The sequence below is a fragment of the Nicotiana tabacum genome, chromosome 23 (genome assembly GCF_000715075.1).
Source record: "Nicotiana tabacum cultivar K326 chromosome 23, ASM71507v2, whole genome shotgun sequence".
Classification (NCBI taxonomy): Eukaryota; Viridiplantae; Streptophyta; class Magnoliopsida; order Solanales; family Solanaceae; genus Nicotiana; species Nicotiana tabacum.
In genome coordinates this window covers 138,383,410-138,406,053 of record NC_134102.1, presented here as the reverse complement: position 1 = coordinate 138,406,053, position 22,644 = coordinate 138,383,410, and the positions used below count along the sequence as shown (strand labels likewise).

General features: G+C 38.0%; 3 protein-coding genes across 7 annotated transcripts; 2 read left to right on the top strand and 1 right to left on the bottom strand.

Annotated features, from left to right (window-relative positions):
* Positions 1 to 262: 262 nt before the first annotated feature.
* On the top strand, positions 263 to 10,398 carry LOC107773506 (protein SPA1-RELATED 2). Of its 3 annotated transcripts, none has more exons than XM_075245238.1 (8): positions 263 to 462; positions 2,476 to 3,949; positions 4,537 to 4,694; positions 5,026 to 5,854; positions 7,203 to 7,349; positions 8,114 to 8,431; positions 8,584 to 8,643; positions 9,494 to 10,398. In XM_075245238.1, the coding sequence occupies exons 2-8, from the start codon at positions 2,510 to 2,512 to the stop codon at positions 9,683 to 9,685; spliced, it is 3,144 nt and encodes a 1,047-aa protein (XP_075101339.1). In that variant the 5' UTR covers positions 263 to 462; positions 2,476 to 2,509; the 3' UTR covers positions 9,686 to 10,398. The 3 variants fall into 3 exon arrangements, with proteins under 3 accessions (XP_075101339.1, XP_075101340.1, XP_075101341.1); XM_075245239.1 differs by having other exon boundaries at positions 265 to 462; positions 2,463 to 3,949; XM_075245240.1 differs by having other exon boundaries at positions 281 to 462; positions 2,486 to 3,949.
* A 227-nt stretch (positions 10,399 to 10,625) lies between these two features.
* Positions 10,626 to 14,489, bottom strand: LOC107788578 (uncharacterized). Of its 3 annotated transcripts, none has more exons than XM_075245241.1 (4): positions 14,346 to 14,489; positions 13,988 to 14,158; positions 11,276 to 13,911; positions 10,626 to 11,166 (listed from the first exon to the last, which is right to left on the bottom strand). In XM_075245241.1, the coding sequence occupies exons 2-4, from the start codon at positions 14,002 to 14,004 to the stop codon at positions 10,895 to 10,897; spliced, it is 2,925 nt and encodes a 974-aa protein (XP_075101342.1). In that variant the 5' UTR covers positions 14,005 to 14,158; positions 14,346 to 14,489; the 3' UTR covers positions 10,626 to 10,894. The 3 variants fall into 3 exon arrangements, with proteins under 3 accessions (XP_075101342.1, XP_016465743.1, XP_016465745.1); XM_016610257.2 differs by having other exon boundaries at positions 14,084 to 14,158; XM_016610259.2 differs by lacking the exon at positions 13,988 to 14,158.
* A 1,798-nt stretch (positions 14,490 to 16,287) lies between these two features.
* On the top strand, positions 16,288 to 16,974 carry LOC107788574 (uncharacterized). The gene has a single exon (XM_016610253.2). The coding sequence runs from the start codon at positions 16,288 to 16,290 to the stop codon at positions 16,972 to 16,974; it is 687 nt and encodes a 228-aa protein (XP_016465739.2).
* Positions 16,975 to 22,644: the final 5,670 nt, after the last annotated feature.

Genomic DNA, 22,644 nt, shown 5'->3' with positions numbered 1-22,644 from the left:
TAAATCATTGCATAAAAATAAATTATTTTCAAATAAGTAAATGAGTCATTCTTTTTAGTATGGAATAAAAAGGAAATAAGTTCACATAAATTGAAACAAATGGAGTATTATACATTTTAAGTAATCTAACATATTATATATTTTACTCTTAAACATATAAAACTCAATCTTAAACATATAAAACATTTAATTAGTGGTTAGTAATTATCGAGAGTAAAAAATTGAAAGCAACCAATAAGATGCAGGAGATACTTATGTCATTTCAGGTAATGTCCGGTAAGTCTATCCCTCTTTCCCTTCTCTTTCTCTTTCTCTTTCACACAATCTTTATAAACAAAACAAGCTCCCTTTTAAGCCCTTTCTTTTTTTTTCCATGGCTCACAAAATCCACCACTTCTTTTTAATCTTAGCTTCGTACTCTCTCTGCTCACTGTCGATTCTCCGTTTCGCCGTCGCAAATTCGTAAGTTTTAATGCAAATTTATTTCAACTAATTATTCGTTTTATTACTTCAATTGAGTACCGTAAAGTGAATGCATGTGTTGTGAATTGAATTGTTCGTACTTTATTGTTTTGTCGCAGCGGAAAAGAAATTTGAGAAAAAAATTGAATTTTGCTCTTTGTTGTTAACTAGCTAACCTAAATTTGCCTTAAAAGGGAAGTTTTTTTAAGTTTCGAAATGATGAATTGTTTCGCCGTCACAAGTTCGTAAGTTTTTAGTGCTAATTATTTCAATTGATTCATTCGTTTTAGCACTTCAATTTCATTTTTATAGTTTTTTTTTGTTGAATACCCGTAAAATGAATGCATGTGTTGTGTATTGAACTGTTTGTAGTTAATTGTTTTGTGGCGGTGGAAAAGAAAATTAGAAAAGAAAAAAAATTGAATTTTGCTCTTTGTTGTTAATTAGCTAACCTGATTTGCCTTAGAAGGAAATTTGTTTTAGTAGTATTAGAGTGGATGAGATGTTTATGTGTGGTGGAATGGATATAGAGGGTTTATAGGGTAAAATCCTACTAATTTTGAATAAGGATTAGTTGATTGATACAGTGTTAATAAGCTACTCGGCTATTTTGGGTGTTGAGGTATTGGATAAGCTTGCTAATATGACAATAGTTTTGCTGATATAAAGTGTGTATACAATTTTCTATGTTGTTGATGTGGAGTGTGTGCTTAATAGAAAAAATAAGAATTAGGGTGTTCGGGGTCAATTCCCAGCTTAAATTTGTGGGTTGGGTGCACGTCATGGGTTTGAAACCTGTCGTAGACAAAAGCCTGGTATTTAAGTGGAGAAGGGTAGACGGATAAGCCCATTATCCACCGAGCTTCAAACTGTGTGCCACAGGCTCTCAGAGATTTCTCGGTTGTCAAAAAAATCCGCTTAGATGTGCTCGTTGCTTGTTATTCTTGATCAGCGTGATGAAATTGATTTAATAATTTCTTTATGTTGGCTTAATGGAAAGGCTTTGGGCTTAGTTTCCTACTCAACTTTTGACAAAGAAATATAGAAGTGTAACTTGCTAATGGAAATCCTGAACTAGCTTTTAGAAGAATTGGAAAAGAAACTAAAGTTTGTATAGGTAATGGGTTGTGTTGTTAAGGTGGAGAAAAATGTCCAATTACAAACTAGAGAAACATAAATAAACAAATAATACTAAAGCAGACACCCTGATTTAACAATGCCCTCAAATTTCATTCCAATTCTACTAGCAACACCCTAAAAACATACAGCTACTCTGTGACTTGTAGAATCAAGGAAGCGTATTCGCTGACACGGAATTATTTGGGGCCCACTAGTAGCTCTATTTGCCGCTGCAACTCTATGAGTCTCCTTTTTGCGTATGGTAACAATCTTGCCTACCACTTATGCGTTTTAGATTCTCGATGAAAAAAGTCAGGAAAAGGTTTCTTTTGGGTTGCCATTTTAAAAGTCACCCTTCGAATTTCACATCATATGTGTGCTCATTTGATTGCACGACTCTCAACATATGCTTCAGTTTTTGATAAAATGGAAATAATGCATCATTTTAAGGTGGTCTATTTGGTGGATAAGTGATGTTTCTTGGTGGAAGCAATCTGATGATGCACATGTAATCTCATGATCAATAATTTGACCAAAACTTGATCTGGTGTAGCGCCACAATGCCACTGGTCCAGCGATTGTTTTAATGATCTGCAGTTTAGTGGGGCAGTCAGGGGATGGGTTCTGGCAGGGGGTGTAGGTCTTCTGGTAGCGGTTTCTGTTAGTGGTTTCCTTCTGTCTTTTCGTCTAAAAGAAGTTTCTCTGAAAAATCTGATCCATATTGAACTAAAGTATAACGGCATACATGTAATCACCTTTTGACAAACAAAAGAAAAAGGAAAATATTTTTGCAGTCTTATTCTAATTTTACCTTTTGTCTTGAGTTATCATTAATTCACTATTTTATTATATGATGTAAGTATTTTCTGTTCCTTGACAAGGTCTGATTTGCAGCTTTATTTAGATTAAACTAGAACATATTGACATTATGGAAGAAACTGTTGATGAAGCTATTGGTGATGAGGTGAATGGACTGGATGCCTTTGATGGTAGACAACTTCGAAGTAAGGAGAGTGACTATACTTTGAGGTCCGGAAACTCCAATATGCTGCAATCACATGAAGTGGTCACACTTAGTGAAGGTGATCATTACCAAAATACTGCCAATTTGTTTACAGATATCCTCGATGGTAAGAATCTGGACAGAATTGGATCTTCAGAACATGCAAGTGCTAGCCCTCGTTGTATGAATGATGCTGGGGTCATGGTTGAAGAATTGACTCTGAGAAACTACAATGGGAAAAACTTGGCTGTTGTTGATACCTTGGGCAATAAAGAAATAATGCAGGTTAGGCCAAACCAGTGGTTTTATAAGCTAGCAGGTGGATCTGCATGCGGAAGCTCACATGGGGAAGAGGGAGACACATTATTTACCGGACTTCTGAATCAGAATCAGAAAAAATTGAATGAAATTCGTAATCTAGACGGAGAAAATTTGCAGAATAATGGTGATAAAGCTGTTTCGAACAATTTATTACCCTCTTCTGAGGGTATCCGGACGAAGATTTTTTCTAAGTCGGGTTTTTCTGAGTATATTGTGAAAAGCACATTAAAAGGCAAAGGAATCATATGCAAAAAGCAGTTACCCCGAGTATCTGCTAGTGAGTCTCAAGGCCAGATTTATCCGCAGTGTCCTAATGCTTCTTCCACCATTGCAAGTGTGGATGCATTTGTTTCACCTTGTCAGGGTATCTCTGAAATGGGCTGCAGTGTTAATCCCAATGTCTATCAAGATGGGATAGGTTTAAGAGAACGGCTGAAAGCTGGGGGAAATAAATTGAACAAAGCTGAAGGCTTGTATATTTTCAAACAAGTTCTGGATTTGGTGGATTTTGCTCACTCTCAAGGAATTATCTTACAAGACTTGCGTCCATCTTCCTTTAAATTGTTGCACTCAAACCAAGTTGTATATATTGGAGCATCTGTACGCACTCAGTTCACTGAAAATGTGATTGATCGAGGTGTTCCTCAGGTGGAGCATAATCAGAAAGAGAGGAGTTCATCTGGAAAAAGCATTTCTTCCTTGATCGATCCCTGTGTAAAGAAGCAAAAACTTAGTGAAGACACCCACGTGAATAGGAAGTGGCCTCAATACCCCTTCATTACAGGCCATAAATCTGCTTGCACAAACACTAAATTAAATGCTGCACAAGGCTATGGAGATGAGTCAAATGCAGAGGATTGCCTCAAGACAGAACTTAACTCGAACAATTTTATATTGCCTCAACTATCCATTATGCCAAAACCATTGCTGACTTCCATGAGCTTTAATTTGGAGAAGAAGTGGTATACCAGTCCTGAGCAGTTCAGTGAGGGTGGCTGCACATTTTCATCAAACATCTACTGCCTGGGGGTTCTTCTCTTTGAGGTTTGAGAATAACCTTCTAGTCAAAATCTATTCTTTTTCTTGTCTCATTCCTGCAGGAAGTTCAATCACCTAGGCATGAGTTGTAGCACTCTAATCGCAATGACGTTCATTCTTGATTCATCACCTCTTCTAGAGTTGGTGGTTTTCACTATTCCGTTGTCATTTGTTAGAAGTCCTACTAGTGCAGTAAATGCTTGGGAAGTTAGGTAAGAGTATGATGTGGGTCATGTGATGTCAAGTCTTGAGCGAGGTAGTTAGCTCATTTCTAGCTTAAGTAGTGGATAAGGCGGATCACATATAAGTTTCATTAGCTAGGATGTGTAAGAATCTAGAATTTGTCTAGTAATTTCTCTAACAAGGTCTAGGGTATATCTTGCTTTCTTAAGATAAGTTTACAATCATCCTTAGTATTTGTATATCTAGCAGAATATGCATCTATAACATCCATATGTGCCCTTAGTTCTGTGTAGGCTCTCTACTTTTGCTCAGTGAAGCAAGCAAATTACTGTTTTCCACCTTTTAAGTGGTATCTTAGAGCACTAAGTTGATACTGTATTGCAGTTACTAATATAGGTTTTTTCTTTCAGTTGCTTAGCTCATTTGACTGTGAAAGGTCTCATGCAGCTGCACTGCTGGATCTTCGCCATAGGATTCTTCCCTCTTGTTTCCTGTCAGAGCATCCCAAAGAAGCTGGATTTTGTCTTTGGTTGCTTCATCCAGAACCTTCAGCACGTCCAACAACAAGGTGGTCAAAATTTCTGCCTCTGTTTGTTTTCTCTTGGCTCCTTAACTGAGAATATGTGTGAACACCTATGGAGAAATGAGCTGCAAGCTAATGATTGCTGGCTTCTCTTGACCTTTGTGTTTACATTCTCTTGTCCCTAATTTAAGGAGTTTTAATGAAGTGCTGCTATGTATCAAAACTTCCTTGCTCACTTAAAATTTGTGATTTTCTAAATGTGAATCGTTAACGTATAGTTATGAGTGTACTGAAACCTCCTGGTTTCTTTTTCAGTCTTCTTTTTTCATTAGCATTTTTACAGTACTTAAGTTATCTCATTATTGGTCTGGAACAGGGAAATTTTACAGTCTGAAGTTATTGGTGGTATTAAAGAATTACCTGGAGATGTATCACTGTCGTCTATTCACGAAGAGGAATCTGAGTCAGAGTTGTTGTTGTACTTCCTCATGTCACTGAAAGATCAAAAGCAGAAGGATGCCTCAAAGCTAGTGGAAGAAGTCAAATGTTTAGAAGCAGATGTCCAAGAGGTTCAGAGGCGCCAAAGCAGCAAAGCCCCTTGTTCGTCCTCACACCAGAAATCTCTTGTTTTGTGGGATAGCAGGTTTATTCGGAAAGGAGTATCAAGTTCGGATGTGTATCCGAAGCTTCCACCTGATTGTGAGAATGAAACTAGATTGATCAAGAATATCAGGCAGCTTGAAAGTGCTTACTTCTCTACGCGATCCAATATTCAGCCTTCTGATGACGTTGCCATGGTCCGCAGAACTGAAGAAATCTTTAATAATCAGGAGAACTTTGTCTCAACAGGAAATGATAATGAGAAGTATAGACCCACAGATCGGGTTGGGGATTTTTTTGATGGCTTATGCAAGTATGCTCGGTATAGCAAGTTCAGAGTAAGGGGAATATTAAGAAATGCAGATCTGAATAACTCTGCAAATGTCATATGCTCTCTAAGCTTTGACAGGGATGAGGAATATTTAGCTGCTGGTGGGGTATCGAAGAAAATTAAAGTATTTGAGTATCATGCCCTCTTTAATGATTCTGTTGACATTCATTACCCAGTTATCGAGATGTCAAACAAATCTAAGCTCAGCTGCATTTGCTGGAACAGCTATATCAGGAACTATCTGGCTACCACTGACTATGATGGTGCTGTTAAGGTGTGTATTTTATTTTAGTTTTCTTCCAGTGGCATTGGTAGAGCTGGAGCATTGCGTTATGTTATGCTGAACCTGTCCCCTGCTCATATTTATTGCTTATGGTGACTAGTTATCTGATTTATATTCAAACATGGCACTCCAAGCTCAATTTGCATTATCACATTTATGGAGTCTTATGTTCATTGCAAATCTTTCACTTAATGTGGGTTGCACTGTAGCATGAGAGAGCTTGGACTTATCTGCTGTGCTCTATGTCAAGGCATCTTTTTTTTCCTTCTTATCCTAGCAATCTAGAAGCTTGTAAACATGTCCTGGCGATACTTTGAGTCTGTGAATGTTGTACCTTGTTCCAGAGGATAAATTGACCCATCCACTGGAAATATATTTGTTTCAACTGAGAGAGGGTTGGCTATGATCCTTATTCTGATGTGCAAAGAGATAAATTGTTCTGAAGCGTATAATTGATAATGGTAGATGGGAGTTATTTCCTCATGAGCAAGATTTACTAGCATTTATCCCTCTTACCAGGGAACAAAAAGCATTAAGTTTTGATCCCTTGTTATCTGAACTTGGGTTTTATGGTTCAAATGGTGGAGGACATGAATTTTCAGAGAGACAGAGGATGTAGAGACCCTTGGAAGACGAGAGCAGTGACTTTGGAAGTGTTGGATTAATGTAGTTGATTAAGGTGAAGCTAGGACTTTTGGCAGGTCTCACGAGGCCTCTAAATGATGAGTCTGCAATTGTCCATGTACTCTAGGTTAAGTTACTAATTCTAAGATGGGACCTGGGTAGGCACTCCATTCTTTCAGGTATAGGAATGTTACCTAAAAGTTGGGATTAACCTAGTTAAACATGTAGAGAGAAGTCTGAGAACTAAATAACCCCTAACTGATGTGGGATTGAGGGAGGTTGCTTAATCATTGGGATCTTCTAGGCTTTTGCTCTTTCAGTTTGTCTTCTGTTTCGCACATTTTCATTTTTCTGGTCTCTCTGATATTAACCATGAGCGTGCACGGTATCATGAAACTTGTCCACTCTTGAATGAATTAACTACCTCATCTTCTTTTTGCGTATCTCCTAATTTGCCTTTCGATATACTTTTTAAACAACTTAAATAAATTGTATGAGTCTTGTAAACTTTATGTCTCTTCCAGTCTGTTCTCTTTCTCTCACAATTGATTTTGCTGGTCTTGGTCTGGTATTTACTTCACCCTTATATGGCTATTATGTTTTACACATGCTGCTTAATTTCTTGTCTTTTGCTGCTCATTAACTCTAACCTGTAAACGCTGGTGTTAAGTTCACTAGTTTTATCTGAACTTCTTGACATTGTCAATGGTTTCAGTTATGGGATGCGTCTACTGGTCAAGCTTTTTCGCATTTGACTGAGCATAATGAAAGGGCATGGTCGGTAGATTTTTCTCGTGTGGATCCCACAAAGTTAGCCAGTGGAAGTGACGATCATTTGGTGAAACTTTGGAGCATCAACGAGGCATGCTTCCCTGTTCTCCATTGTACCTCCATGTTATAACTGAAAAATCCCCCTCAACACCCCCCACCCCCCACCCCCACCCCCGGACCCTTGATTAATTTTACCTCCATCTTATTGCTGGAAAGTTGATTCTCTCATCCAGATGCCCTTGAATCTGCAAAGAAGCTTGCTATAGATGTCCTGGTCTAATTTAAGAATTAGACATGGCTTGCTTGTCCCGTTTGGGTGCATTGGCGCCAAAGATAAGGAAATAGAGATATATAAATTATCTCTGTTTGTAATCATGGAAAAGAGAAAAGTCACCTCTACTTGGTTCACTTAATCATATAATAGAGAACAACTGAATTCAAGAAAATTGAAAATGAAGCAATAAAAAGAGTTTTTGATGAAGTGAGTTGCTTGCCCCTATACAATGTCTCTATCTAGGACAAGAGTGCTAACAAACTCCAAAAAGTGTCCAGTACTAGTTACTGGGGACAATTTTGTCCAGCAATAAAGAGTGGTTAAACATTTAGCTTTAAGTGAGTGGTTTGGAGTTGAGATTCCATCAAACATCTTCTGTTTCTCTCATTGCATAGACACCAACAAATAACTGCAGGGATCATAAGCCAGATCTTTTTGATGAACTTATCAACTTTCTAAAGACTCCAACTCAAATATGCCTCTCTCAGAATCTGTGGCATGACCCATCTTATCCCAAAAATACAGTAGGACATTTTGTTCTGTTTCATAGTGCTCATTCTATCAAATTCACTTTTGTGCAGAAGAACAGCGTGTGCACGATCAGAAACAATGCAAATGTTTGCTGCATTCAGTTTTCACCTGACTCCAGTCATTTTCTGGCTTATAGCTCTGCTGATTACAAGACTTATTGCTATGATCTTCGAAATATCTCAGCTCCTTGGTGTATATTGGCTGGCCATGAGAAAGCTGTTAGTTATGCAAAATTCTTGGATGCTGAAACGCTCATTTCTGCATCCACTGACAACAGCCTGAAGATATGGGATCTCAATAAAACCAACTCAAGTGGCTATTCAGCCGATGCTTGTGTCTTAACCCTTAAAGGGCACACCAATGAGAAGGTTGGCTATTTATAGAACATCAGTCATTTTTGCTTGTATATCTATGAAGTCCCAATTCTGAATTGCCACTTAAACTTAATGATACTATTACTGCTCTTCGCTGTCAATACCATTATTGTTGTACGAATTGACATCTTCTCTTTTATTCTCAGAACTTTGTGGGATTGTCTGTGAGCGATGGATACATAACTTGCGGGTCAGAAACAAATGAGGTAGGTTCCCTGCTCCGCGTTTTAATGAAGAATACGAAATATGAATCTCTTCTATTCCTATGACTGAAGATGGGGCCTAATAGGAAAGGAGGTTTGAGGTGTTAAGTTTGACCCATCCTGGGATATATACGGTCACATATCATTGACATTGATAATTTTCATTTGGTTGATCAAGTTATTGGATGTCCTACATTTTAGTTTCCTTAAACTGAGGTCTTACTTTTCTTCTGTTTGCAGAAGAAACACATCTGCTAGTCACTGCGACGTCTTCATTCCCTCAGAAAAATGAACATCTGTTGCACTGTTGCTGATTACAATTTCCTCATTTGAAACCATTTTTTCTTTAGAAAAGAAAAATTGCTTAACCCACTCTGTATTTTGTTAAAGGAGCATCTTTAAAAGAGATTATGAACCTTCATGCTGAGAACACAGAATATGCGAATAGTACTACTCTCTGTGTATTTATTGCACCAATTTGTTATATTATGACACGTCGTGGTAGACTATTCCTCAACTGCTTTCTTTGACCCAAAGCTACCTTTTGGTTCCTAAGCGAGGAAAGAGAAACTGTTGGAAATTACTTTTCTTGCCTTTTTGCCTATCTATTCTGGAAAGTGCAGAAAAGCAGCTGAAACTTAAAAGAAATTCCTGAGTTATTTCTTGCAAAACATGTACGAAACTTGAAAGATTGGTTTGTTCTTGTTTTACAGATTCCTTTTCCTTTCAAAACAAATGCGTTCAGAAAATGATTTTTTCCCTTTACTTTTCTTACTCAAGAAATTAATTTTTCTGACAATCCAAACGAAAAGGAGAAGACTTTTCTTATTACTGGCTTATCTCTTTCCTGCAGGTCTTCTCTTATTACAAATCTCTGCCTATGCCTATTACTTCTCACAAGTTTGGCTCGATTGATCCAATCTCTGGTAAAGAGACTGATGATGACAATGGGCAGTTTGTTTCAAGTGTTTGCTGGAGACAGAAGTCAAACATGGTTCTTGCTGCCAATTCCAGTGGCTGCATAAAACTACTAGAGATGGTTTAGATGTGGAGCAAGTGAAAGAATCGCAGCCTTCAATTGCTCCTATTTCCTCAAATGTCCTGGGAATCTTTGAGTGGATCATGCGACATGCAGCTTTATGATTCCTTGAGAAATTGGATATTTCTCCAAAAGTATAAGGTTAAACTCGGGGAAGGCACCCAAGTCTGCTAAAATTGTCTTGACAACTGTGGGGTTGTTAGATTCAAAAAGTTTAGGAAGCTGAACAGAAACTAGTAGTATGGTGGAAGGAGTCTTCATGTCGAAGCTGGAAAGGCAATGAACGCTGAAATTACTCGCTTAAGCCCAACGTAATGTAGCGTTCCCAAAGATGCAATGCGTCTGATAGGTGGAGAAGAGCCATTTCTGCCACCTAATTGACTGAATCTTGAGATATTCCCTCATAATCGATGCAAGCACAGTAGTGATATCATCCATATTTTAGAAGGCTCAGGGTGTAGCTGTCTGCGCTGTCCATCATATGAAATTGCAGTCAAGAGAAATTTTGTTGGTGTGTGATGTTCATTTGTACATCCAGATAGATACAGCCATTGTAAAAGCATGTGTTACAGGAGCAGTTTAGTTGATGATGAGTTGGTTGTACATGTCATAATTTTCTTCTTACGTAGCAATATATAGGAAATTTGTACATTGAATATCAAATGAATTTTAATACTTCGGCATTTCTTTGTGCCATATTGGGGTACAGATGACAAAAATTTGTTGTTTTTATCTCCATTGATCTAATGACATAAAATAGATAAATCCAGAGTGACATATTTATTAATATGCAGGTCGAAACTGCTTCAAGTGAAACCAATTTCATGTGAATGGAAGTCTCCAAAATATGATTGAGAAATGTGAATTACAGATTTTCTTCCTGAACTTAACAGTTGTGAATAGCTGAACAGCAATCAAAACCTGTGTAATCCAGAGAGTGCAGACCTCCAAAAAGTTAAATAATTTGTATCCAAGTAGTTAAAACCTAGCGGATAAGCGTAATACACAAAGTTAATCCATCCTTTGCATCAAAATTTTGAGCTGCAAAGTTGTCTAGTCAAGTTTGAATTTTTTTTTTTAATCTCTCCCAAATTAGGAGGATCTATAGTGTTTCCACACTTCCGCTCCAGCGTGACTCGAACCCAGGACCTAACGGTCATGGGTGGAGATGCTTTGAATTGAAAACCATATGTAACATTGTCAACTCTTGTGCACTCATTGGCTGTTGCTATGAGGTTTCCTTGGTCTATGTGGGCTCATAGCTGAGGGCAAATGGCATTCTCGGTTTACTCTGGCACAGCGCGAACATGGATTTAATGGTGATGCACTTGCGGACTGATATCCATATCCATTTCCATTTGAGGTGATTGCTGGTGATCTTGGAAATGAAGAAGTTTTTGGTGTTTGTGTTGGAGAAGACATTGTTGATGATTGTATTCTCTTAACTCTAGCTGGTGAAGATCTTGGCGACGAGTCCGTCAGTTTCTCTGCAAAAAGCCATTTATGTTTATGTTAAAGAGTCCAACCTAAATAGTCCTCTAACAAAAACAACAAGCAAGGTGAAATCTTTGTGAGCCAAGGGATAGAAGAACTAACCTGGTGCAGTGCTACTCTCTTTGTCCTGTAGTTTTTTATGCAGTGTAGCTTTCTTTACTGATACCTTTGAATTGATTGGTTTGGATGCAGTAGTCTCAGAATTCTCAGATGACATTGAACTTTGATTGGCTTCTGGACTTGATAACACTTTCTTTTCTGGATTCTTGGGTTTTGTTCTTCTCGACAAAGTTTTCCTTTGTGCAGAATCACCACGAACGGGCTTGACATTGGCTGTTGACAACTGCTTCTTTTCTGGTATTTCATTACATCCTAGTTCCTGATTATCAGATGAATTCTTCTCCTCTGGAATTGCACAACTTACTAATTTCTGATCATCTGGTGCAAGCTTCTTTTCTTGAATCTCAGAACTAGTTAATATCTGATCACCTGATGAATTTTTCTTCTCTGAAATCCCATGAGAGGCTAATTTCTGCTCGGCTGCTACACTCGATGAAAGTTTTCTCTCACCCGTTTTAGGAGACATTGCATTCTCCTGGTTTTCCAAAAACTTCAGCTTTTGGTTCTTTCTCATTGATGAAATGGTCCTCTCGGGTGTATCAATCCGCGGTGAGCGCTGATCGCCTGATTGTGTTAGTATTGCTTCCCTTTCGGGAATATCAGCAAAAATTGTCTTTTCATTAGCTACTGCCATCGGAAATTTCTCTCCTGGACTCTCAGAGCAAAGTGACATTTGATCGAACGAGAAAACTTTTCTAAGTGGTGTCTCGGAGATGACTGACCTCTGATCCAAGAATCTTGAATCTTTCCTCTCTATTATCTCAGAGCAAACTGACCTTCGATCACTTGGAGCGAAAAAGAGATCATCTATTGCAGCCATATGTTCATCATCACTCTGCATTGATGCTGTCCTGTGGCCCGAAAAACCATAATGTGATGAATCCCAGTGCTTCTCTTTAGAGTTTCCAGAAATTCTCTCTTTTTCAACAAGTCTATAAGCGAACATCTGGAAAGGAATTTGTGACACCGGGGCCAAACTAGTGCTATCCTCTCCCGGGAATTTCTTTGAATAAGCAGCCTCGATTTCATAATAGTCTACGAGTGGAGGAGGACATTCAGGTTGGCCATGTTCTGGATTTATGACAAGGACTTTCTTAATATAATGCAAGATTCTGCATAGAGAAGAGAAACTAGGACGAAGATTTGGATTTGTTTGCCAGCATTTTCTGGTCAAGTTTGCGAGATATTTAGGTGAAGGATATGAAAAGAGAGGTCTCTCTCCTGTTCTAATATTTCGCGCCATTTTCTCCCCTTGGAGATGTTCATCGAATGGAGCTTTCCCCGTTAAAAGTTGAAAGCATACCATCCCGTAGCTATAGACATCAGCTTTCTCTGTGTACTTGTAAGTGCATTTGCTTTCCGACTTCTCTTGTTCTGCCAAAACTTCTGGTGCATACCATATGAAAGAATCAGCAGCATTAGAATTGGCAGCCTTGTAATTACTCTTGATAGAGGCTAATCCGAAGCCTTTGACTTTTGCATGAAAATAACTCTCCGCGGAGGAATTTCTTGGTTTGAGGAGCACGTTAGATGGATTCAACTCTCCGTGATAGATCTTTCTCGTGTGCAGATACTCCATTCCTCTCGCAATCTGAAGCATAATATCAACTGCAACCGGGATAGGAAATGGTCCTCTTTTCCTTTGGCCGGAATGCTCTTTTATGTAAGTGGCTAAACTTTTGTTCATTAGCTCCATAACAAGGTACCCTTCTTTCCTTTCTTCATCATAAAAACCACAATGATATTGCAGAATATTGGGGTGAGAAAGAGATAACACTACAGAAATTTCATCAACTAGTGGTTCAATTAGCTCCCCAAAGAAATTCCTCAAACCAAAAGTTTCTCCTAACCAATTAATCTCCTTAACATGTCCACCCCACGATCCTAGACGCCTTTTCACATGATAATCGCTTGCTCCAATCAAGATTGAACTAGGCAAGAGCATTATTTTGTTGAGTTTTTCTGATCCATCTAGTTTCTTGAGCAACAAATCTGCCAGCCTTTGCTCGTTCATCGCCAAATTTTCTGTTTTCTTTTGCCTTGTCATTTCAAGAAGATACCATTTATCTTCTTTCCAACAACTATCCAATTCACTGCATATCTCTCTAGTGACTAAGTATTGTTTCCCAAACATCCACTGAAAAAACCTCGGGTCACACATTTCACCCTCGTACTTCTTGGCGAGTGCAGTTCTTCTCTTCTGCATATCTTCCTCGTCGAATCCAGAGATTTCTGCAGCTGTCTCAATAGCCTCAATCACAACAGGGAAACAACAGAGCAAGTTATGAATATGAAACTCAACACAATCCCTATTGAGATGTAAACTTATGGCTTTTCCCCACCAATCTTTCACATCCAAACAACTTTTTATGTACATTTCGCCTTCCTTAAAGATCCTATGAAGTTCTCTCATTGGATGCTCAAGTGCTTTCCACTTTGTATTCCTCTCCTTTAACTTTAAATTATGTCTGATTCCCTCGGATATTGTATCGAAAGCTTGTACATACATGTTCAATAGAAGACAACATTGCTTCTGATTTATTTGAATGTCATGTTTCAATACCATTAGAGCTTTTAGGCTCCCTACTACCTCACCAATCTGCCTGAATTGATCCATTCTGCAGATTTATATGTACAAAGTTCAATAAAACATCTCCTGAAATAGAAAATTTAGGTATACTTAAAAATACCAACACTAGTAGAGAATGCATTGTAGCCCGGTGCACTAAGCTCCCGCTATGCGCGGAGTCTGGGGAAGGGCCAGACCACAAGGGTCTATTGTTGCCTTACCCTGCATTTATGCAAGAGGCTGTTTCCACGGCTCGAACCTGTGACCTTCTGGTCACATGACAGAAAGAAATTAATCTGAAAAAGGAAGAGAGAATGCATTTCATGAGAAAGAAATTAACATCGCATGCGAATCTTGATATTAATCATGGATTAAAACTTATAATTCAACATTAAAGCAGACAAGACTAGCAATAAGATTGCATCATATGAAGCTCCACATAATTAAGATTAATCTGAAAAATGTAAAGCAACAAAAAAATACCTAACAAAAAGTGCCCTTCAAAAATTGGCAAAATTGTTGAGTCATGTCACAAATGGGATTGGCACCTTGAACAAGGGAAAATGCTGAATTCTATTAGATTGCAATGAATCAAATAGAAATTCAGCACCAACCCATTTTTAATCTGATCAATCAAACTATGTCATCTATTCTTTCAGAAAAATATATATATATATATATATATATATATATATATATATATATATCAAAATTTCTTTACAAGGGAGGATACGATCAAACTATTAACAATGACAGGCCAAAATGCTTATGAAATTTAAGGGCAGCCAATCCAAAACTTGATCAAACTATGGTAACATTTAAATTACCAAGGCTGATAAATTGTAGGTTGATCTAAAAATGACAAAAGAACCAGTGTATTTTAAGGTTAAATTTTCTGCTAGTTTTTTCATATATTATTAGAAGATTGTTGGGTTTTTTTAGCATTTTTCTTGCCAACCTGAAGAAAATGGAAAGGCTGCTTCCTTTGGAATTCAGAGTTGAAATGGCCGTTGACACAATTCCGTTTCTTTTGGGGCTGATTTAAATATGTTCCCACGATTTTAGCTGTCTTTCTGTTCTTTTTTTTTTTTCTATAAAAAACAATCCATAGGGAGGTATTAACTAAAATTAACTCAAAGTTATCCATAAACAAGTTTTTTAAAGGATACACACACATACACACACTCTAATATATCGTTTGGCAAGAAAAGTAAATGAATTGTCCTCTCTATGCTTTATGTTCTTAAATTGACATCTTTGTTGACCAAGGTTACAATAAGAAAAAAAAAATCAATTGAAAAACACTCTTATTATAATTGACTAGCTAGTGTGCAATGATGACCGATAAGCATGCTACTTGATCCTTTTCTCTTATCTACTCTGAATTTTCTTGAATGTTTTTTTTTTAAAAAAAAACTACTCGCTTACATATGATGTTTTATTTCACAAGGTAGAATATAACAAGACTATTTCACATAATTTTTACGTACTCCCTTCGTTCCACTTTAATTGATTTTTATTTTTTTTTATCTTTTTTGTGATTTACAATATTTGATTTTTTTAGATATCAATATCAAGAAAGAATTGACTTCTTTTTTTCAAAGTTGCCCTTGGAGTAAATAGCCTGTATTTGTTATATTCCAATGAAGAAATTAAGGTTAATATGATTAATTTTATTGTTAATTAATATTAAACGGTGGATTTCAAAATCAATTAAAATGGATCGAAGGGAGCAGTAAATATTACCCACTAATACCAATAGGAAATCGTGTTAGAAATATACCACCCACTCCTGATTAGTGTTAGGCCCATATCTTTGTTTTGTTATTATTTGTATTGGGCCAGGCCCATTTATCTTTCTTTTGTAATTATTTACAAAGTCGGTTAGAGGGGAAGTGGGGTTATGTGTGTATATTGTTTTGGGCTTATCATTTGTAGAGAAACGGATTATTTTCTCCTTCTCTTCAACCTCAGAATAATGTAAAGCTTCTCCTCTCTCACTCTCAAACCCTAAATTACATCTGTACGATTTCACCTCCATTACTGATGTTTACATGGTATCAGAGCCACAGAATCTCATAGATCCGGTGTTCCCTTTCCTTCCGAGGTTACCTTCATCGGATTTCATCACCGTTACGATCTCCGACGAAACTGACGAAATTGATGGATTTTTTTACTGGTCGAGCTATATTGCGGTCTTCTCTTCTGCACAATACGATAACTATCGCTTCTTCACTGGTTATTGCTTCAATTCTGCGCATCAAGCTCCAAACTGCATGTGTTAGGGTTTGTTGGTGATTGTTCTTTCGAATTCAAGGCCGTACCTTCTCCGGTTACGAGAAGAGTTGGTATCCTGTCTCATTTTCTCCTATTGTCTTGTGATTCTTCATTAGGATTATTTTTTTTTAGCATTGTTTTGGTTTTAATGGTGATATCTGCTGCATTTTCGCCTTCGTCTATTTCTGATACTACAAGTGATACTACCCCAATACACACCCGTCTTCCTTTCCATCCTGCTGATTATACTCACCCTTGCCATCCTTTATATGTTCATCCTTCTGATTTGTTGGGAAGCTCTTTAGTTTCTGAGCCCTTTGATGGGATTTGTTGTGGGAGTTGGCGACGATCCGTGTTGGCTGCCCTTTTCGTTAGAAACAAGCTGGATTTCATCCATGGGACTGTTGAGAAACCTCCTGAGGGATCTCCTCTCATGCGACAGTGGCAGAGATGCAATAATTTAGTTGTTGCATGGCTTTCCAACTCTGTCACTAAGCAAATCCATCGAACAGTCGTATATTCTGAATATGCTAAGGATATTTGGAGGGAATTAGAGACTAGGTATGGGCAGGCTGATGGAGCTAAAGTTTTTGAGCTAAAGAAGGAACTAGCTCACATTTCTCAGGGTGCTCTTGACATTGTCACTTACTTCAACAAAATAAAGCAACTCTGGGATGAGTTGGCTTCTATTTCTGAGTGTAAGTGCACTTGTGGTGGTGGCGTAAAGGCAGAGGAGGAGCAACGTGTTTACCAGTTTTTGATGGGGTTGAATGATGTATATGTTCAGGTGCGCAGCAACATCATTCATGATAAAGCCCCTTCCCTCCATGGATAATGTTTACAGTATTCTCTTAAGTGATGAGAAACAAAGACAAGTGTCCTCTACCTCTCAATTTACCTCAGAGTCTGCCTCTTTTAATGCTGGTGCTAGGGGTGGCATGTGGGCCGGGCCCGATCCTAAGTGGACTTCGCGGGCCCGATCCTAGGCGGGCCGGTCCTAAGCGGTCCCGGGTTTCGCGGGCTTCTTGTTGGAACCGGTTCGGGACCGGGACCACGAACTAACGGTCCCGTATTAAGTGGGCCGGTCCCGGGCCTAAACGGTCCTAAGCGGGCCCAACAGATACTTTTTATTTTTTAAATTATTTTTATACAAGTTAGAGAAAAAAATGGTAATAAAAATATCTAAGGCAATTCCTAGTAAATTATATTATAGAATTGTCACCTAAATTTTTTAATTCAAATTTAAAGACAAAAATATTGTAAAGAGATATTCAAAGCAATGCGTTATAATATATATACTATACTATACTATATATACATCTTAAGATATATAAGTTATATTCGATTTACTATATATACATCTTAAGATTTATACATTAATATTCGATTTATAAATTTCCCCACCCTCTGAAAAATGAGCAAACAAATTTGCAAGTTCTGCAATATATACTAAACAGTTAGAAATAGTAGGATAATATTGCCCAGAAAATTTATTTGTAGCAATATGAAATTTTTCTAAAAAATCTACAAGCATTTTAACATTAGCCCAATCCGCATTTGTAAGGTGCTCATCATCATCACTTACTTGAGCATTAAACGTTGAGTTTATGGGGTTTCTATATTCATATGTAACAACTAAACTTTCATACATGTAATTCCATCTAGTTGGACAAGGTTTAGGAACCTTTCTTTCTCTTAGGCCAAATTCATCGCATCTTTTAAAATATTCTCTAAGTCTACTTCTACTGTTTGAATAAAAAAGCCAATTAAGAGCCATTTTAACCTTTTCAATTTCAACATTTAAAATTCGCATACCAACACCCACAATTAAATGGTAAATATGACAAATACATCTAACATGAAAAATGTTACTAAATGCATGACTTAGTATAGTGGTAAGCAAGGCTACAACATTTGTATTACTAGTAGTATTATCCATTGAAACTGACATTATTTTATCACTAATGCAAAAATATCTACAAATATCTGTAATCGTGCTAGAAATAAACTGCCCTGTGTGACGTGAATTAATTATTCTATAAGCAATAATGCGCTTTTGCATTATCCAATCCTCATCAATCCAATGACTGGTAACAGTAAGGTAATCACAGTCATTACCACTTCTACCAATATCAGTTGTAATAGCAACACGACAATTTATATGAGTAAATAAATAGCGCAAATATTGTTCATATTCATGTTTATATTTATAAATATCACTCTTTACGGTTGTGCGAGGAAAACCTTTATAAGTAGGATTATAAACTTTTCTAATATAATGCACAGAGTGACGTTTAGAAGGAAAACTATAGGGTAAGCACATAACAGTAACCATTTTTGCCAATTCTTCCTGATCTTTTTTTGGATCATAATATAAAATACCACCGGTAACAGTATTAATTTCCGGTTGAAATTGATTTGACCTGGTACTAAGGTCAGCCTGACTAGGTGCACTTGTCCCCTCGGCCAAAGCTTTCATACGAAAATATCTAGCTTTATCTTGAGGGTGTAGCAATATGTGTCTAGTCAAACTTCCCGTCCCTCCCCGACTTCCAACATATTTAAAAACTAACTCTTTGCCACAAGTTTTACACTTAGCCCTATTTTTTTCTCTTAGTTGAGTAAAAAATGGCCAAACAAGAGATGTTTCTGCCCGTTTAGAAGGTTGTCTAGAAAAAGTAGGGGCAGTAATAGGAGGGTCAGACGGGGGATCATTTGGATTATTATTAGTTGGGTTAACTTCAGGAGCAGGACTAGTGGGTGTATCGTTATCCGGTTGCATTTCATCAAAATCTATTTCTTCATCATCATTTTCATCAATAGTTGGATTACCATAAAGACCATTCATATATTCATGGTTTAATTATTCACCGGGTGTAATATTATGGCAAAATTGACTCTCGGTAAATTATAATAAACTATTATTGCTATCAAAAATAGGAGGTGTAGGACGGGTAACGGGTTTGGGCCGGGGAGTCGGAGGAAGTGGAGGATGGACAGATTGGCCACTAGATTCACCACTCTTGAATTTTTCCTTATTTTTACTAAATATTTTTTTAAGGAATAAGCCATCTTAATTAATCAAGCAAAGTAAATAAAACAAACAAAACTATAATATGAAAACTTAAGAGTTGGAACGAGTTTACCGAATTGACGAACAACTTGTTGAAAAATAATTATCGTTGAAGACTTGAAGACTTCAATTCACCAACTTCACAATTTTGCACAAATTGTAACAATTAAGTAAGCAATTATAGAAGAATATTAGAGAGAGATTGAGAGAGATTGATGATTTTGTGAGAAAAATGAAAGAATGATGGGGTATTTATAGTTGAAAATAGGAAAAAAGTGTAATTATAAATATTTTGGGGTTAAAACAAAATTTGGGGGGTTAAATGGCTATTTTGCAAATAGCCAACGGCTATTTTGGCAGACCAAACAGCTAGTTTTTAAATGGCCAAACGGTCAAATTTTTTTTTTTTTTTAAAAAAATTATCCGTTGGGCCCGGATAGAACCGTTTAGGACCGCTTGAACCGGCCCACTTCTCAGCCGGTCCCGGTCCCAGTCCCAAACGGTCCCGATCTCGCGGGCCTCGCCTATGAGACCGGCCCACTACCCGGCCCACCACCCCACGGTCCCGGTCCTATCCGGTTAGGACCGTTTAGGCCCACCGCCCATGTGGGCTTGCGGTCCTGGGCCGGTCACGGTCCTAACCGGACCACATGCCACCCTTAGCTGGTGCTTCTAAACCTGCTTATGCACCTCGAGTGAATTTTGAGCCTTCAAAGTCTCTTATTTGCAAATACTTCAAGAAATCTGGACGTAGCATTGAAAAGTGCTACAAGCTCCATGGTTTTCCACCCAATTTCAAATTCACAAAGAATGTTGCACCTCGAAGAGCATCTGCCAATGCTGCTATTGAGTCTTCTTATGTCTTCTCATTCCATTCTAGCCCTAGTCCCAGTACTGTATTTTCAAATGATGCATCTGATCAGCACTCTGGAGTGCCAGGGCTGACCAAGGAGCAATATTCTCAACTGATGGTGCTTCTGCAACAGTCTCATGTTAGCCCAGATCCTTCTCACTCTCTCATGGCCTCTACTCATTTTGCTGGTAGGATTGCTACTCACAGTGTGTTACTTAAACCTGCTTTATTTTCACAAGTAGATAGTTCAACTTGGATTCTTGACTCTGGGGCATCTGATCATATGACTTCTCAAAAGTCTCTTCTCTTTAATCTACAACCTCTCACTATTCCATGCCTTGTATCTCTTCCTAATGGATATAAAGTTAAGGTTACACTTACTGGATCTTTGACTTTGTTTTCCAATTTCACACTTCATAATGTCCTCTACGTTCCAACTTTCCAGTTTAACCTTATTTCTGTTTATCAGTTAGTGGCACAATTTGATGGCATTGCTCAGTTCTTTAAGGCTATGTGTGTCTTACAGGGCCCTTCTCTGAAGAAGCCACTGGTTCTTGGTAAACTGGACAAAGGGTTATACAAGCTGGACATTACTCAATCAACATCCATGCCATGTTCATCTCTTTCTGTTGTTTCTTTTCCTGTTATTGATGTGTGTTCACCTGATTCTGTTTTTCCTGTTGATCCTGTTTGTAATTCATCTCATTCCACTATTAATAAAATGGATGTTCTTTGGCATTTTAGACTAGGGCATGTAACTTTTTCTAAGATGAAACTTATTTCTGATATTAGTCCTTGTATTTCCCCTAAGCAATCCTTCCCTTGTTCTGTCTGTCCCTTGGCCAAGCAAACTAGGTTATCTTTCCCTGATAGTTCCATTCAATCTTCTTTCCCATTTCAACTAATCCATGTTGATACTTGGGGTCCCTACCATTCCCCCGCATCAGGTGGTGCCAGGTATTTCCTCACTATAGTTGATGACTATACTAGGGCTATCTGAACCCACATTCTTAGTTCCAAAAGTAGTGCTTTTGACCTCCTTAAGGCTTTCATAGCCATGGTAGATACCCATTTTTCTTTCAAGATTCAAACTATTAGGAGTGACAATGCTTTAGAATTAGGTTCCTCTACCTATGGTTCCAAATTCTTTACTGAGAAAGGCATCATCCACCAGACTTCTTGTCCACACACTCCTCAACAAAATGGTGTAGTTGAAAGGAAATATAGACACTTGCTTGAAACTGCAAGAGCTTTGCTTTTTCAATCCAGCTTGCCTACTTCTTTCTGGGGAGATTGCATTCTCACTGCCACTTATCTTATCAACAGGTTCCCTTCACCTCTTCTCCATCACAAAAGCCCCTTTGAACTCCTCTATGGAAAGCCTCCTTCCTATAGCCATCTGAGATCTTTTGGATGTCTATGCTATGCCATTGTTCCTAGGGTCCATAGGGACAAGTTTGGAGCTAGTTCTATCCCCTGTGTTTTCTTAGGCTATCCCTTTGCTAAAAAGAGCTATAAGTTGTATAATCTTGCTTCCAAATCTTCTTTTGTGTCCAAAGATGTTATTTTCCATGAGACTATATTTCCTTTTGCCCAAACTTTCTCCACTTTTTCTACTGTTTTTCTTTCCCAGTCATCTCCTGTTGATGTATTTCCTTCTGCAACTTCTTACTTCCCTTCTTCTGGTGAGACAAGTGGTGAGGTTTTTCCCTCATCTTCTCCTTCATCTTCACCTCCTCCCTGTAATGTTTCTTCTTCTTCTCCTTCTTCTCCCTCTTCTGCTGCTTTGCCTTCTTCTTTTCCTACTCACTCCACTTCTCCTTCACCTATCAGGAAGTCCTCCAGACCTCACAATCCCCCCAGCTACCTCTAGAACTATGTTTGTTCTTTCCCTACTTGTTTTAGGCATGTTACTTCCTTATCAGCTGCTACTGATCTTTCTATTTTTGAGCCCCAGTCTTACTCTCAAGCTGCCCCTCTTCCTGAATGGAAGGAGGCTATGAGACATGAATTTGAGGCTTTGGAAGCCAATGACACATGGTATGTCATGCCTTTGCCTCCTGGTAAGAAACTTATTGGGTGCAAGTGGGTTTACAAGGTTAAATATAAGGCCGATGGTAGTGTTGAGAGGTATAAAGTTAGATTGGTGGTTAGGGGGGACACTCAGGTAGAGGGTATTGATTTCCAAGAGACTTTATCTCCTGTTGTCAAAATGTCCACCATTAAAACTTTGGTTGCTCTTGCTGTTAAAAGACAGCGGCCCATTTTTCAGCTTGATGTCAATAATGCCTTTTTGCATGGGGACTTGGATGAAGAAGTTTTCATGAAGCTTCCTCATGGTTATTCTGTTCCCTCCTCATCTGGTTCTGACCAATTGGTGTGCAAGCTTCAAAAGTCTATTTATGGCTTGAGATAAGCTTCAAGGCAGTGATATGCTAAGCTTTCTCAGGCCCTCACATCTAGAGGCTATTCTTCTTCTCTCAATGATTACTCCCTCTTCATTAAGGGTTATGGAGCTTCTTTTGTGATATTGGCTGTTTATATGGATGACATTGTGATCACTGGAGCAAATTCTTCTG

Coding starts and splice junctions, on each gene's coding strand:
- LOC107788578 (XM_075245241.1), bottom strand. Junction 11,167..11,275: donor AGAGAGTAGCACTGCACCAG/GTTAGTTCTTCT, acceptor GGCTTTTTGCAG/AGAAACTGACGGACTCGTCG.
- LOC107773506 (XM_075245238.1), top strand. CDS start 2,510: ATGGAAGAAACTGTTGATGAAGCTATTGGTGATGAGGTGAATGGACTG. Junction 3,950..4,536: donor TGGGGGTTCTTCTCTTTGAG/GTTTGAGAATAA, acceptor TTTTTCTTTCAG/TTGCTTAGCTCATTTGACTG. Junction 8,644..9,493: donor GCGGGTCAGAAACAAATGAG/GTAGGTTCCCTG, acceptor TCTTTCCTGCAG/GTCTTCTCTTATTACAAATC.
- LOC107788574 (XM_016610253.2), top strand. CDS start 16,288: ATGGTGATATCTGCTGCATTTTCGCCTTCGTCTATTTCTGATACTACA.